Source organism: Lycium ferocissimum, chromosome 7, assembly GCF_029784015.1.
Source record: "Lycium ferocissimum isolate CSIRO_LF1 chromosome 7, AGI_CSIRO_Lferr_CH_V1, whole genome shotgun sequence".
Lineage (NCBI taxonomy): Eukaryota > Viridiplantae > Streptophyta > Magnoliopsida > Solanales > Solanaceae > Lycium > Lycium ferocissimum.
The window spans coordinates 28,504,724-28,521,065 of NC_081348.1; the positions used below are offsets into that span (position 1 = coordinate 28,504,724).

Here is a 16,342-nt window from a genome sequence, read left to right on the forward strand (position 1 = left end):
CCCGCCCGGGCCAACACTTTGCCCCATAGCAACGGAAAGATGCTCTAACCACCACTTTGTAGAACTTACCTTTAAGCTTTGGTAACACCTTCTTATCAAATAGTACCCGGGACGCGAGCCTCTATTTCATCCATCCACTCCAATACGATGTGCAATATCATCATCAATCTCCATGTTTCCTTGGATTATAGACCCAAGGTACTTGAAACTTCCCCTCTTGGGTATGACTAATGTATCAATCTTAACTTCCACCTCCAGCTCACGCATAACATCACCGAACTTGAGTTCCAGATACTCCATCTTACTCCTGCTCAACCTGATACCTTTAGATTCCAGGGTCTGTCTCCAAACTTTCTGCCTATCATTGACTTTACAGTGTGTCTCGTCGATCAACACTATGCCGTCTATGAATAAAATACTCCATGACACCTCCCTTTGAATATGTCGCGTCAACTCGTCCATCACGAAGGCAAATAGAAACGAGGTAAAGGCTGATCCTTGGTGCAACCCCATCAAGACCGGGAAGTGTTCTGATCAACAATTTGTATAAAGAAGGAAAATCTTTACTGATATATATATATATATATATATATAGCAAGAAGGTCCAACCCATGCTTCGTCGTCCGTTAAAAAAAAAAAGGTGTGGGTCCCCCATGTTAAACACAAAAACACCAACCAATATTAAAAAAAAAAAAAAAGTAAAAAAAAAAGTGGAACCCACCATCTCCAAACTCACGGAAAAAAAAAAGTGGACCCCATATTAACAAAATCAAGAAAAGATAAAAAAAAAGTGAATCCCATATTAAAAAACAAACAATGTCAAAAAAAGTGCGTATTTTATATTTCGTAGCAAACACTAATATAATAAAGTTTTAGATACAGAAAGACAAACTATAAATGCTATATTAATCGTGTTTTAACATAACATCCCATATCGACAAAATCAAGCAATATATAAAAAAAAAAGTGTACCCCATAAAAAAAAAGTGTGGTCCTCATGTTAAACACAAAAAACACCAACCAATAATATTAAAAGTAAAAAAAAAAACCCACCATCTCTAAACTCACTGAAAAAAAGTGGACCCCATATTAACAAAATCAAGTTAATTTAAAAAAAAAGTGAAACACATAAAAAAAACAAACAATGTCAAAAAATATTAAAAAAAATATAATAAAGTTTTAGATACGGAGCACAAACTATAATGTTATATTAATCGTGTTTTGAACATAGTATCCCATATTGACAAAATCAAGTAATATAAAAAAAAAAAAAGTGGACCCCATATTAACAAAATCAAGCAATATTAAAAAATTGAACCCCATATTAAAAAATACAATGTTAAAAAAAAAAAAAATAAAGATTAGTATTTGTAAAACACTAATATAACAAAGTTTTAGATACCATAATAAACTATAATGTTATATTAATCGTGTTTTTAAAATATAGTATCCCATATTGACAAAATCAAGTAATATAAAAAAAAAAAAAAAAAAAAAGTGGACCCCATATTAACAAAATCATAGCAATATCAAAAAAAAAAAATAACTCCTATATTAAAAAAAATATAATGTTAAAAAAAAAGTACAGACTTTGTATTTGTAGCAAACACTAATATAACAAAGTTTAGATACGAGCACAAACTATAATGTTATATTAATCGTGTTTTCAACATAGTATATGTATATATATTATATGTATAAAAATAGTGCAAACTAATAACGTCCAAAAAAAAGTGCACCCCATAAAGTGGGGACCTCATACTAAACAACATCAATATAAAAAAAAAAAAAAGTTTAGCCCACCATCTCCAAACTCATCAGAAAAAAAAAGTGGACCCTATATTAACAAAATCAAGCAATATAAAAAAAAAAAAAAAAGTGAACCCATATTAAAAAAATAATGTCAAAAAAAAAAAAGGCAGATTTGTATTCGTAAGTGAAACACTAATATAATAAAATTTTAGACACTTTAGGCACAAACTACAATGCTATATTAATCGTGTTTTGAACATAGTATATATATATATATATATATATATATGCATAAAAATATGCAAATTAATAATGTAAAAAAAAAAAGTGCACCCCATATTAAAAAATCAAACAATATTCATGTAATTTCCAAAGTATCTCATTAAGTCAATAATGATGATTCATCATTACATGGCGTATCAATCCATCATGAAGAAACGAAATTGCTTTTTCAAAAGGTTAAGTAGTCAAACCATACAATTTTCTTTCTTTTTTATATTAGCCTCGAGATCTAATCTAGATATTAAACCTGTGTATTGCTTATTCCGCCATGTCATTTATTTGTTATGTTTACTAAAATAAATATACTTAAAATATTTATATTTTAAAATAAGATAGAATTTAATTACTTTTTTATTTTTATTCTTACTCTAATAAATGTGAAAAGAGATTAATGTCGTAAAAAAAAATATCAAATGGAGATCAAATAATGAATAAGGTAAATTAGTCAAATTATAATTCTTCTAATCGACATTTTCTTAAAAAACCATACAAAAGACAACATGACAAGTAAAATGAGCTAAACTGAGAATATTTACCAAAAATTAAAAAATAGTATTTCTTCGTTTAAATAGAAAATCAATTTCTACTTTGTTTCGTTTTAAAACATGTAAAATTAATTTAATAATTTGAATTAGAATTATCCAAATCAAAATTTGATAAAAAATAATAAGTATTTTACACCTTTAAATTAATCGAATTAAAATTGAAAGTATCAACCGATGCTTAAATATCGCTATTGTTTTATCTCAAATATATAAAACCAGTTTTCCTTTTTAAACAAGTTTCTCTTTTAAAAAATATTAATAAATTTGCCGATTTTGTATTCGCAGCAAATACTAATATAATAAAATTTTTAGATATGAAGCATAAACTACAATGTTATATTAATCGTGTTTTGAACATAATATATATATACACATATATATACATATATATATATATATATATATATATATATATATATATATATATATAATCACTATTCAAAGACAACTACACACACATACGCACTATAAAAGCCGCTCGCGCACGAAGTATATATATATATATATATATATTATTATATTATATAAGAGCAAATGTGAGGACTTTTGTAGTCCTCACAATAATTTCCCAATTTTTTAAAAAAAAAACTTTTTAATTAATTACTTTTATGTCCTAATCTTATTTATTTAAGTCAATTTTTGTGTTTTTTTTTTATTTTTAAAGCCTACTTTTCAAAAGCTATCGAACCTCGGGGACTTTTGTAGTCCCCACAATAATTTTTAAATTTTTTTAAAACTTTTTTAATTAATTACTTTTAGGTCCTAATCTTATTTATTTAAGTCAATTTTTTTGTTTTTGTTTTTAAAGTCTACTTTTCAAAAGCTATCGAACCTCCTACCTCATTTTTCAGGTTCTTTGATTTTCTCTCGATTGGTGCTTGATATCCGCATTCAGCCCAATTAATCCGTATAATTCGCACGTATCGCGCTTATTCGGGAGTGAGCGCTTCCTCCAAAGATTTTTTTCCATATTCATGTTCGAACCCCTAATCCCTAATTAAGAGAATTGTCTCCATCCGCCGCACAAGTTAAATTATGTATTTGTCTTAAAAGTTCATTAATTATGTATAGATTATTTATTTAGAAATTTAAATAACTTCGTAAAATTAGGATACATAAGTTATTATGTTAAATTTTGGTTCCAAATTTGATTTGAATTAAATAATTTCATCAAAATGGAAGTTAAAATATTAAAGGATGGAATGAAAATTTTGCTTTCATATAACTACCCACTATGACTACAATGGATATACGTGGTTGTTGTCGTTGTTGTTGTACAATATACTAACACAAATTATATTTCTTTCGTTAAAATATCTACTTTTATATTCGAGCAGTTCTCGCCCTCACATAACTAGTATATATATAAGTGAGGATACTTAAAATTTGTCGTCCTCACAGCCTCTGAAATCTGATATGGTGCTTGCACGTGGCTGCTCACCAATTGACTTTTCATGCCATGTTTTCATTTTTTCATTTTTGCTATTATTCATTTAATGAAGGCCACTCATGGACTTCTATCATTGGTCAGTTGTGCAACTTTTTCAAGAACCCTTTTTTTGGATTTTTTATTTTGGTGTACCGTATTCGTATTGGATTTCGATTAAATTCGGATCATGCACTGCAACGCCGATTTTTGGGGGTGACGCTCCCAATAATTTTTTTCATTCTCAGGAGCTCAAACTCGTGACTTTTGATTAAGAGTGGAGGGATCCCAATCAACCCACCACAACCCATGCTGACAACTTTTTAACAATCCATTCTGACAACTTTTTAACAATCTCTTCTTACTGCTTATTAGGTTATTCCTCCGACCGTATTATATGGTTGTTTTAACTTCTATATTTAGTTTTAAATATATTGTTATTTTATATTTATTTAATTTTTTCAAATTTATGCTTATTTAGATAAGTGAATTTATATATAACCAAGAAATCATATTAAATTTGTGGTATTTAATTAAGGATAAATTTTCGTAAAAGGATTTCTTACTTTCTATTGGTGAGTGATTTTACAAAGTGGTGTGTCCATCTAAAAATCATATAATAAGGGATCGGAGGAAGTTCTTTTTTAATGATGTCCTTAAACATTTTGAGAAAATTTAGGTAACTTTAGAGCCAAAATTTCCTTTTTACTTGAAACTTTTGTTGTCTTATTTTACATTTAAACATTTCTCACGTCATATGTTTCTCCATATGTTTGTCTCTATTTATTTTAAACCCCTCAATACCTTACCCTTTAGTGAGATCATATTTGCTACCGTATACAAAAAGTAAAAATTACCGAACAATATTGTATAATGTTGAAAATGAAAGTAGCGTTATCGTTAGAAGACCATATTCATCAAATCTTGTCTGGTTAACTAAGAATTGATTTTTTTAATCATAAAGTATATATAAAGAACTAACTCGAGATTTATTTTGTGAATTTAGATTATTTATTGAGTTTCGTTTAAACTAAGGTTAAAACCCACATTTAACTAGCGTAAAGCCTTGAACACAAAATAATAAGTGAAAAATTAATAAATATAAAAAGAAATCTGTTTCTATCTATAAATAAAAACCACATACTCACAAATTCATAAAAAGACAAAAATATTTTTCAATTTATAATTTCACCGAGTTGCAATTATCATATCTTAGCATGTTAGTGTATAGAATATCTAATCACCCGGTATTTTCTTATTTTCCTATCAAATTTACTTCCTCATTTAGAAATTATCTAATTATATGACGAATAAGCGTTAATAATTATGAGAACTTATCAACAAGATATGATTAACCTCAATTACATTAAATTAATTATGTAGTAGAAATATGTGAAAAATTATGATTAATTCATAAAAGTTACGTACTGTTTTTATATTTCGAGTTTGGGTCTGGGCTTAGCACTAAGCCAGGCAACTAGTATATATATATATATATATATATATTCAGATAATATTCTTTGTAATAAATAGTGTATTAAAGCATCAAAATCTCTAGATCTATTATTAGCAATCTTAGAGATTCTATTTCTATAAAGATGGTTAATTATTATATTACTAAAATGAAGATAGATGTTATATGCCGGTAATTATACAAAACGCGTATTATTATAAAGGTGGTTTTTATTGTTATAGGTAAAAAGCTGTTATAGAGAGGTAAAACATAATATAAAAAATGAGTTTTGACAAAAAACTTGTATGTTATAGTGAGGTGTTATTATATAATTATGTTATAGAGAGGTCTGACTATATAATTATATTATAGAGAGGTCTGACTGTATTGTTTAAGGAGGATCTGAATAAAACATGCCAAGTTTAAGGAGTCTTTAGGCATTCTGCCATTTTTTAAATTTATAAACCAAATCAAATAAATAAAAGTAGATTTTTATTTTCGCGTTTTCCTATTTGGTTGGATTTTTTCGTATTTTCCCCAATAAGTTTTCCACATCACAAAACATGTAATTAATGCTTAATATTTCTTCTATCCTAATGAGATACACTCCCTTCGTTTCAATTTATATGTTCATTTTCAAAGTATGAGGATCTTACTTTATAACTTTGACCGTAAATTTTAATATAGATTTTTCAAAATTGTAAAACTAAAATTTATAGATTTAGAAACTACATAAAAAGTACTGTAAAGACATGATAATTTATAATTCATACAATTTTTTTAAAAAGATAAAAAAAAAAAAAAAAAACATGATCAAAGAACCATCTCGTAACTCCCCAATGTAATAGGTTCACATAAATTTAAACAGAGAGGGTAATAATTATGTGACGCTTCCAAAAAAACAAAAACATAAAATTGAGATTGAATATGACATTATGCTTGAATATAGTGCCAACCTACAATAAAAATAATGGAAACTCATAAAACAAGTACTATTAATAAGAGATAATGAAAGTGAACATAGTTTAATTTGGGGCTTGTTTGAGTTTACTAGACATCTAGGGGCTATGTCAGACCATCACATAAGTTCAAATCTGAAATAATATGTTAAGAAATATAGATTATCAAAAAGTTTAGGAAATAATACTTTTAAGTATAGAATATTTTTAAAAATAATATACATATAATTAATATCAGTTTAATTTGATTTTAGTTTGACTTTTTTTAGTTAACACAAAAACAATATTTTTTTATGCCTAATTAAATCAAATCAAATCATTAATGAATTTTCCCCTCAATTTATCTATTTAATGCGGATCGTCGGTTTTCTTGAAGCGCTCCTAATCGCTAGCACGAACTTGGATCTATACCAACTTGATTGTGTTGTCTACATATTATTTAAGTTTATCAAGTATCCCATGAACGGAACCTTTCCCGTTGTTGTAGTTGATGAAACCTGATGTTCAGTAAACACCTTTGAGAGAAAAGACATCTATTACAGTTATTTTTCAAATGGTTTGAGCTTGAGAACCCACTTCATATGAAATATAGTACTGTAAACCTACCTATTTAAAAACACGAATTCTATAATATAGTGCAAATATTTTACTTATGTACACTGCTGATGTACAATTTTCTTCTCACTGTCGTTGTAATTTTACTTGCTATAGTAGTTTTTTTGGTTCGAAAGTTAAATTTTATTTCAAATCAAAATTCAAAAGTGAAACTGTACAGAGTCTGGAGCCAAAATGGCATATTTTTGCAGCCATTAGTCCAAAATAGGCTGCCTATTTTTTTTTTATAATGGGTATTTCGTTGGATAACCAACGAAATACCCAACAACACTGTATTCTGTGCTTTGCATTTCGCTACAAGTTGCATTTGCTACAAGTGTAGCGAAATGCAACAAATATTTTTTTTTTTTTTTTTTTTTATATTTCGTGAATTTGAACAAAACTTGTTTAATTTTTTTTTTTTTTTGGGTATTTCGTGAATTAATTCACGAAATATAACTATTTTTTTTTTTTTTGCATTTAGTGAATTAATTCACGAAATATAAATGATTTTTTTTTTTTTGTATTTCGTGAATAAAAAAACGAAATATGAAAAATACAATTTTTTTTTTATTTCATCTAAAAACAAAATTGAAAAATATATATGAATTTTTTTTTATTTCGTTCATCTAAAAACGAAATTGGAATATATATATATATATATATATATATATATATATATATATATATATATATATATATATATATATATATATATATATATATATATATATATATATATATATATATATATATTTCATTCATATACCAATGAAATAGGCCCAATACATCAAGGATACGTAGACGTTCGGATCGTCATTTTAGGGTTGAAAAGGTGCCCGAAGTAAGTTTTGTTTGAAAAAAACTTAGTGTTTGACTATAAGGTTATTTTAGTCAACTTTATATGTCGAGAAAATTAGTCAGCTTTATTTTCAAAAATTGAAACCGTAGAAGTGAAATTGACATTCACGCCTACATTACCCCCGAGATTTTTACGTTGAAATCTATTGCGTATCATCATATTATAAGTAAATAAAACTGAAAATTTCACGCCAATTTGGGGGAAAATTGAAATTGAATGGGATAAAAGATGTTTTTTTTTAAAATCGGCTCGGCCAAACCGCCTTGCGGCGTTTGCCTTCATAGATCTCGAAAAAATACGCAAGTTCAAAAAAAAAACGCGTAAAACGGACGTCCGAGCGCAAAGTTATGACCATCTAAAGTTTGACGACTTTACAACTAGTTTTTCTCCCTATATTTTTTAGAATTATATTTATATTCAAAATAAAGTTATGTCTTGATTAAAAAATAACACGCTTAAATCAAAATCTTAAAAAATAAAACACCCTAAAGTTTCCAAACAAAACATATCCTGATGTACTGGGCCTACATTATTGTGCGCAGAAAAAAATATCAGATTCTATATAAAATATTGACGTTTCGGAATCTTGACACACAACTAATCATTGGTCAAAGTATGAAAAAAAACACTAAGTGTTGCAAAAAATAAGGTTGGCAAATATAGATAGGACAATATTTATAAACGGAGAAAAGTAAAAAATTTCGCAAATTAAGTCACGAAATGTAAAAGATATTATTTTGAAAACTATTCAATGCTTGTCTAAAACTGATTGAACCAACAGAAATGAACAAAAAAAATAAAATTAAAACCATAGCGATATGGAGAGCGTAAAAACGGAAAAAGGGGGGGGGGGTTCGTTATATACCTACGAAATAGAACAAAACATTTCGTTGGTATATAAACGAAAAAAAAAAATTATTTTCCTATTTCGTTTTTATATAAACGAAATGAAAATAAATATATATATTCATCCTATTTCATATGAATGAAATAAAAATTTATATACACACACACACACACACACACACACACACACACACACACACACACACACATATATATATATATATATATATATATATATATATATATATATATATATAAATTTTTATATATATAAAATAAAATTATATTCCTATTTCGTTTTTATATAAACGAAATGCAAAAAAAAAAAAAAATTATTTTCCTATTTTTTTATATCAAACGAAATAAAAAAAAATATATAAAAAAAATTTATCCTATTTCGTTGATCTAATAACGAAATGCAAAAAAAAAAATTATATATATATATATATATATATATATATATATATATATATATATATATATATATATATATATATATTCCAATTTCGTTTTTAGATGAACGAAATAAAAATTATATTTTCCATATTTCATTTTTTTATTCACGAAATGCAAAAAAAAAAAAAAAAAACACTTATATTTCGTGAATTAATTCACGAAATACAAAAAAAAAAATCAGTTATATTTCGTGAATTAATTCACGAAATACAAAAAAAAAAAAAATTCAATTTGTTTCGTTCAAATTCACGAAATATAAAAAAAAAAAAAAAAAAAAAAAAAAAAACCTATTTCGTTAAAAGGTTCACGAAATGCAAAAAAAAAAAAAAAATTGTTGCATTTCGCTACACTTGTAGCGAAATGCAACTTATTAGTGTAAAATGCAACTTATTAGTGAGGCACCAACAAGTGTTGTGTGGGTATTTCGTTGGTTATCCAACGAAATACCCATTGTGGTATAAAAAAAAAAGGCAGCCTATTTTGGGCTAATGGCTGCAAAAAAATGCCATTTTGGCTCCGGACTCAAACTGTACAACTCCTAGTTCTGTTTGTACCATATAACCAGACCTGAAACTAACAAAATCTCTATCACTACTACGATCAGCTAAGCCTATACTTACAAGTCAAAAATCTCAAGCGCAGGATAGCAATTCAATTTATTTAGAATATGCTTCCACCTTCAATCTTATTCCACACTTGATAACTTGTGTTGCTGAGAATAGGAACTGACTTGCTATAGTAGGTTACTTGCTAATAAGATCCGCCCTGACGCCCACAACATAAAACTGATATAAAAAGATGTCTAAGGTCTGAGAATGTTATAAAAAGTCAAGAATCAAGGTTGAAACTAAAAATTTGCAATAACTTTTAAGTACTTATAATAAATAGCTAAGTTGAGTGTTTAATTGGATTAGTTTACATTTTGATAAATGAGTATGATACTCCTTTGGTGAGTATATCGGGAATATTACATTTATCTCCTTAGTGAATTCAATTTTGATTTGCCTTGTTATGAATACATGTATGAGTTCAATCTCTTTTACCTTGGATTAGTTATCCTTTCTTTCTTCTCTTGTTTCTTTACTTGTCTATTTTCTGCTCCGCATACTTGAGTTATCACTTGCCTTAATTTTTAACGTAGAATCTTCACTTATTGTGAGTTAATTACTTGTCACTGTTTTTAAGGTGAGTTAAAAAAAAAAAAAAAAAAATTGCCTCCTGTAAAATTGGAGACTGTATCAGATACAGAGCAACATTTAAGACGAGGGCAGAGAATCAAGATGGAATCACACATTTTCTAGTCCTTTTTTGGAATCCCAAAACCTTAATATTATTGAAGTACGATAATATTGTATTTGCGTAAAGGTAGGCACAAGACAAGGGACTCTCTCACCTCTTCGTCACATGCAAAGTTTGTAAGTACTTAGTTCTCAAATTCGTAACTAGTAATATTAATCTCCTATACAACATAGGATTTGTCAAAATGTCTTGAGGCCAAGAATCTGTCATTTCCAATCTTGATTCGACGTATCTTTCCTTTGCTTGGCCAATGCCGGCACTTGATCTCAATTCTAAACGGGATTTAATTGAGTTATATATATTGGTAATATAAATATTTTTCTACTATTATCAGTGTAATTTAACTTGATATATCAGATTAGTTATCATATTTACTATGTGACCAACTAACGCTTATTATAGAAGTTTACCTACAATTATTTTTCAAATGATTGGCAGTTTATATGAATTTCTTTTGTATTTTTAGTGCATAGAACTAAAACTCCATAAAATGTATTAAAGTTCTGTTTGTTTGCATTATCTTGCCCCCTAAATGTAGGCCTTGTGCTTGCAGCTGTGAGCTGTTAATGAATATTCTGTTTTAATTATCGTATCTTTACTCAGGAAATTTGATTTTGCCTGAAAAGCCACTATCCTTATGACGTACGAGACAGTTATATTTTAATTAAAAAAATTATATTTTTTATATCATCCCAGACTTCTTAACTCAATTCTAGAGTTTACACGTTGGTTCATACAAAGGTATTGACAGTCTAATTTATTGACAAGTTCGTGTTGGGACCCGGGAAGTACCCTCAGAAATAATAACCATAGTAGAATACAAAGGGAATAAAGGAATGGACGACATTTATATTTTACAAGAAGTCCATAGACTTATATTATTTATTATCACTTAAAAGAGAAAATGAGAACAGTGGCAATACAAAAGAATTCGCAAACTTCAAAGCCTATACAAGCAGAGAAAGTAATTAGAAGCAAATTTAAAATAGAAATTAATCTAGAAAAATTGAAAAGAAAACAAGAGAAAGAAATGGAAGGCTAGATGTTCTCCTAAATTTTCATATATAGAAAAGAGAAAAAAAGAGCTATTTTTCTTGCTATCAAAAAGGTTTTTTTTTGTTGTTGTAATATCTGATATTCGATATTCACTAATTCAATTAATCTAAAATTTACATAAAACTCATTAAAAGGAAATAATCTCAAGTGTATATATATATCCATATTCCACTTTGAGAAAGCAGAAAAGTGTACCAGATATATGTTAGGATCTTATATTACCTAATAATTCAAAGACTAATCTCGAGTGCAGTATCAACTGAATCCTTCTTATAATAAAATGTTGCTTGACGCAAATTATGACCTGATGGATTACGGTTCTAACAAATTGCAACATGTAAGATTATAGTAACTTTAATTGTTTAAAATTATTATTGACTTTAAAAGCATCTATTATAGTACTCTTTTAATTGTTCAAAAGTTTTCTTTTACAGGATATATACCACTGAATGATCCGTTACATTATTATTCTTATTATTATCTAGTCTAGTAATATTAATAAGTTCCATAATCATGAACACAAAGATACAGGAAGATCTAATGGACAGGTGGCAAAGTTAATGATGACTAATTAATCATGGTTTCATAGATGTGAAATCACTTCTCTAGTGTTCTACACTAATTATTGCAAGTAATTAGGATTATTCCTAGTCTGACAAATTTTAAAGTACTTCTCTATTTTCCGTTGAATCAAAATTGATTCCTTTAAGAAAAAAAAAAATTAGTGCGTATTTATTGATGGTTATTTCTTCATTTTGCAAGTTAAACCAACACATTTCAAATTCTTTTAATTATAGGATTTATATATATTTTTTCCTTAGAAGGAAAATGTTGAGTAGGGGTAAGAGTCAACCGAAAAACAAGAAAGAAAAGAAAAAAAAAGTCAAATAATATGATGACAACTGTATCAATGCCGTAAGGAATTTATGTAAAATCATCAGACGAGAGTATGCAGAGTTTTTCAATTACTGCAAAGCTAACAGTATTATTGACTAAGCCAAATTATTTAACCGAAACTTGACTCTAATGGCATCTCCATTTCCTTTCTTAATGCCAAAGCAGTCAAAGTACAAATTTATTAAAAAATATGAGGTGAAACCGTGAAATAAGCTAGGATGATGAAGACAGCCATCTTTTTAATATCTAATTTTTAATCTCTTCCTTTCCTGAAATCAGTAACAATTATATATTGTTATTAATGTCTCATTGCCAATTCGTAGTAATATTTGAAATAATGTACATTTTGATCATCCATATTCTCTTGGACACATGATTCGATTGTGAAATTCACATGCAGACTTTTGTGTGGACTTATGAATGTGAGTACATTAAGATTACCGCTTTGATACGTTTGAAACTTTATGAGTAGTCAACTTGCAATCTTGAGACAATTAGTAATGTAATTAGTGATCAAACTTTTCTAAACCTCTCTACTTTAAGTCTTGTGCACTGAGTGTATGAGATTTTTACTTCTTCATATGAATTAAGTTCTAAAAACATGAGTAAATGCAGAAATTACAAATGCAAAAATCATATCCAACTCCATGTCAACAAAAAGACATTGTAAAAGAGAAATTGACATTTGCGTATCAAAATAATAGCCAGAAAATATATATATATATATGTGTGTGTGTGTGTGCGCGCGCAGTGGCGGAGCCACATACGGGCGAATGTATTCATCCGAACCTCTAAAAAAAAAAATCCGTTTTTAAAGGTTAAAATTATTTTTTATGTATATATAGTAGATGTTGAACCCCCTTAGGCTTCTTCGTATGTTTAATTTTTTATATTTTAAACCCCTTCGGCGAAAATCCTGACTCCGCCACTATGTATGTGTGGGTTTTGATACACCCTCGCCATTTTTCACATTGCTTAAATGCCTGTACTATTTTTTACCCATTCATTAAAAGTGAGGACATTTTCGTCTTTTCAACCAAAAATTTCCCAAATTCATTTCCTTCACCCTTGCATCACCAAACTCTCCCTTCACTGTGCAATCATGGCGTGAAAAGAGTCAAGCAAGCGCCATGATTTTTCAATCTCAACGACAAAAAAAAAAAAAAAAAAAAAAAAAAAAAAGAGAAGGAAAACAATTACACAAAGCTCACCTGCTTTTCACAAAACAAAGCACAATACTTCACCAAAAACTATGGCTTCTCTTTTCTGCAAAACAATGAAGCTTCCATCTTTAACTTCAAGAACTCGATTTGGTCGATGAAGTTGTTTTATTCTGTTTTACATCATTTCAACTTGTATTATAATATCTAGAAGTTTAGAAACAGAATTACAAAAGTAATTAAAATATGTCTAAGAAACTGAATGAAGGAGAAAAAGGGAATGAAGCTGCAAATCTGAAAAATTAAAGTTAATTCGTTTATGAGTTAGGTGAATTGGGGATTTATGGAAGGTGATTTAGAGCTAGTGAACTTGGCACAACCTCTCTCTGCAATAGTTAGATTAAGGAAGGTAGATTTTCTTTTTTTCAATAGCACAGCAAATTGATCCCTTTTCGTTTCTCTTTTCCAATGATCAAAATTACCCAAACATAGAATAAGTTTTAATTAACCTGGGTTGAGCACCAAACTCAATTTTGAAAGCATTTTTAATCTTTGATTCGTGTTGGCTTTGTTATCCGCTGTGCTCACGATGGCAGGGAATGGAGTTGGAAGGAAATGAATTTTGGGGAATTTTTGGTTGAAATGACAAAAAGGTCCTCAGTTTTAATGAGTTGGTAAAAATTAATAAGGGCATTTAAGGAATTTAAAAAATGGTGAGGGTGCTAACATAGCAAAACCATGTATATATATATACATATATTAATTATAAGATACATAAAATTATGTATTTTTCATACATAATAGTGCATATATTGATGGTTGAGTCAAAATAATAGCTAGCAAATGTAATTATTTTTATCTGATCACCCAAATGTATTTTTACATAATATGAAATGCATCAGCATATGAAGTCACGTATTGATGGTTGAGTCAAACATTAGGAAATATGAAGGAAGCTTCCTCTTTGATTAAGTTGGTAATGGCTTGGTTCTCACGACAAAATGATATAATCCATTATCTAATAACTAGTGTATTCCTAATGAGACTGCTATTTAAATTGAGAACTCAATCAACGACAAGGACCAAATATTGTTTGACAACAAGAGTAAAACTATAAAAACATATTCTAAGTAATTAGCTAGCTAGCACATTATACTCCTTTTCTGGCTTTTGCCAGACCCGACTTGAAAGACTTCCACTCCATGCACCTTACGTTAATTAAACAATGGCATGAAACCATTAAAGTAAATTATAAGAATGATTTTGTTAACAGGAAAATAACACACTATTGGATTAGCACGTTTGGAAATACAGAGGCGGATTCAAAATATGAGGCTTATGATTTTGAGCTCAAGTTAATTAATTTATAATAATAACTGAATTCATAATTAAATATTTATAAATACGTAGTGATTTTTCTTAATACAGATATATAATTTGCGCAAAAGATTTACGTGAACCATACCTTTAGTTGCCCATGGGAGAGAATGGGAGAGTCAGATTAGTCGAAAAAAGATTCTTCACTTTTTATGTTCATTCAAAAGTATGCAAAATTTGGAAATGTCCACAGTGTACCTCCAAAAAGTGATATTTAGTAGTAATATAACCAAAACTGGGCTAAGGGTCAATCCTTTACTTCTTTTTTTTTTTTTTTTTTTTTTTTTTTTTTCTCTTCGGAACTTATATATTGATGCAGGCGGTTTGAATTATGACCATTTGATCACTGTGTGTGTAGATAATAGAAAGAATGATTTGATTATTTATTTCATTAGTAGGAGAATCGAGTGATTGGTTTTATTTGCGTCAATGAAATTAAGGATGAAACTTAATTAGCTAATCTATTTTCGATCTTTGGGAGATCGATATGATGATTATAAAGCCAAACTCCTAATAAAGGAGTTAGTGTGGCCCCAATAAACTCAAGGGTTGGAAATTAAATAAACCATCTAATAATGATTAGACGCATTTCCTAAACAAGTATCTTCGTTTTGTTGACGACTCTATATTCTTAATTAAGATTAGGAAAAAAAAAAGGAGTATGTCTTATGATGCATTTTGTCTAATTAAGGACTAATTTATTCAATAATAACTCCTGATTTTTTTTTGGTCCCCCAGCGACTTTATTGATCGCTTTATTTTTTAATTCCTGTCAAAACATAATCCATGTATCAAATTTGACATATTACCTATACACAAGTATTAAAAAAATTCATGAAAATTAGTATATCGTGTCAAATTTGGGCCATACATTTTGTACTTTTGTCAGAAAAATAGATAAGATGTGTTTATTTATTACTACTACTTAATTAGATTATTAGGTTTGAATTTTTTTCTAGAAGAGTTTAAATATTCACTTATATTAAAAGATGACCCCGTATGTTTTTATACCTACCGTGTAAATTGAAGGTGACAGTAATTAAACAAAACCTTAATCAATAGTGTAATCTAATTCCTAATCCGAAGGGTATGAGAAAGTCAAACAATTATCCTAAACTAAGGGAAATTGACCAAACCGATATATCGATAAATCACAAAAAATAAAAAAAAGTGTTCACAGAATAAGACCTCAATTTTAATTCATAGAGAGTAATGTCAGACCAACTGATAAATGTCACAATCATATCCGTCCCTTTGTTCTTTAAACCGACCATAATATTTATTGTAATTATTAAAATGTGGATACCCTTATTTCCTTAAGAAATTCTCTGAGTTTGATGCTTCTTCCGTTTTTTTTAAGCATTAACGAGTAATATTA

General features: G+C 28.2%; 1 protein-coding gene across 1 annotated transcript; it reads right to left on the reverse strand.

The window, feature by feature from the left end:
• Positions 1 to 126: 126 nt before the first annotated feature.
• Positions 127 to 513, reverse strand: LOC132062090 (uncharacterized). Its single transcript, XM_059454734.1, has one exon. It carries the CDS (start codon positions 511 to 513, stop codon positions 127 to 129), a length of 387 nt encoding a protein of 128 aa, XP_059310717.1.
• Positions 514 to 16,342: the final 15,829 nt, after the last annotated feature.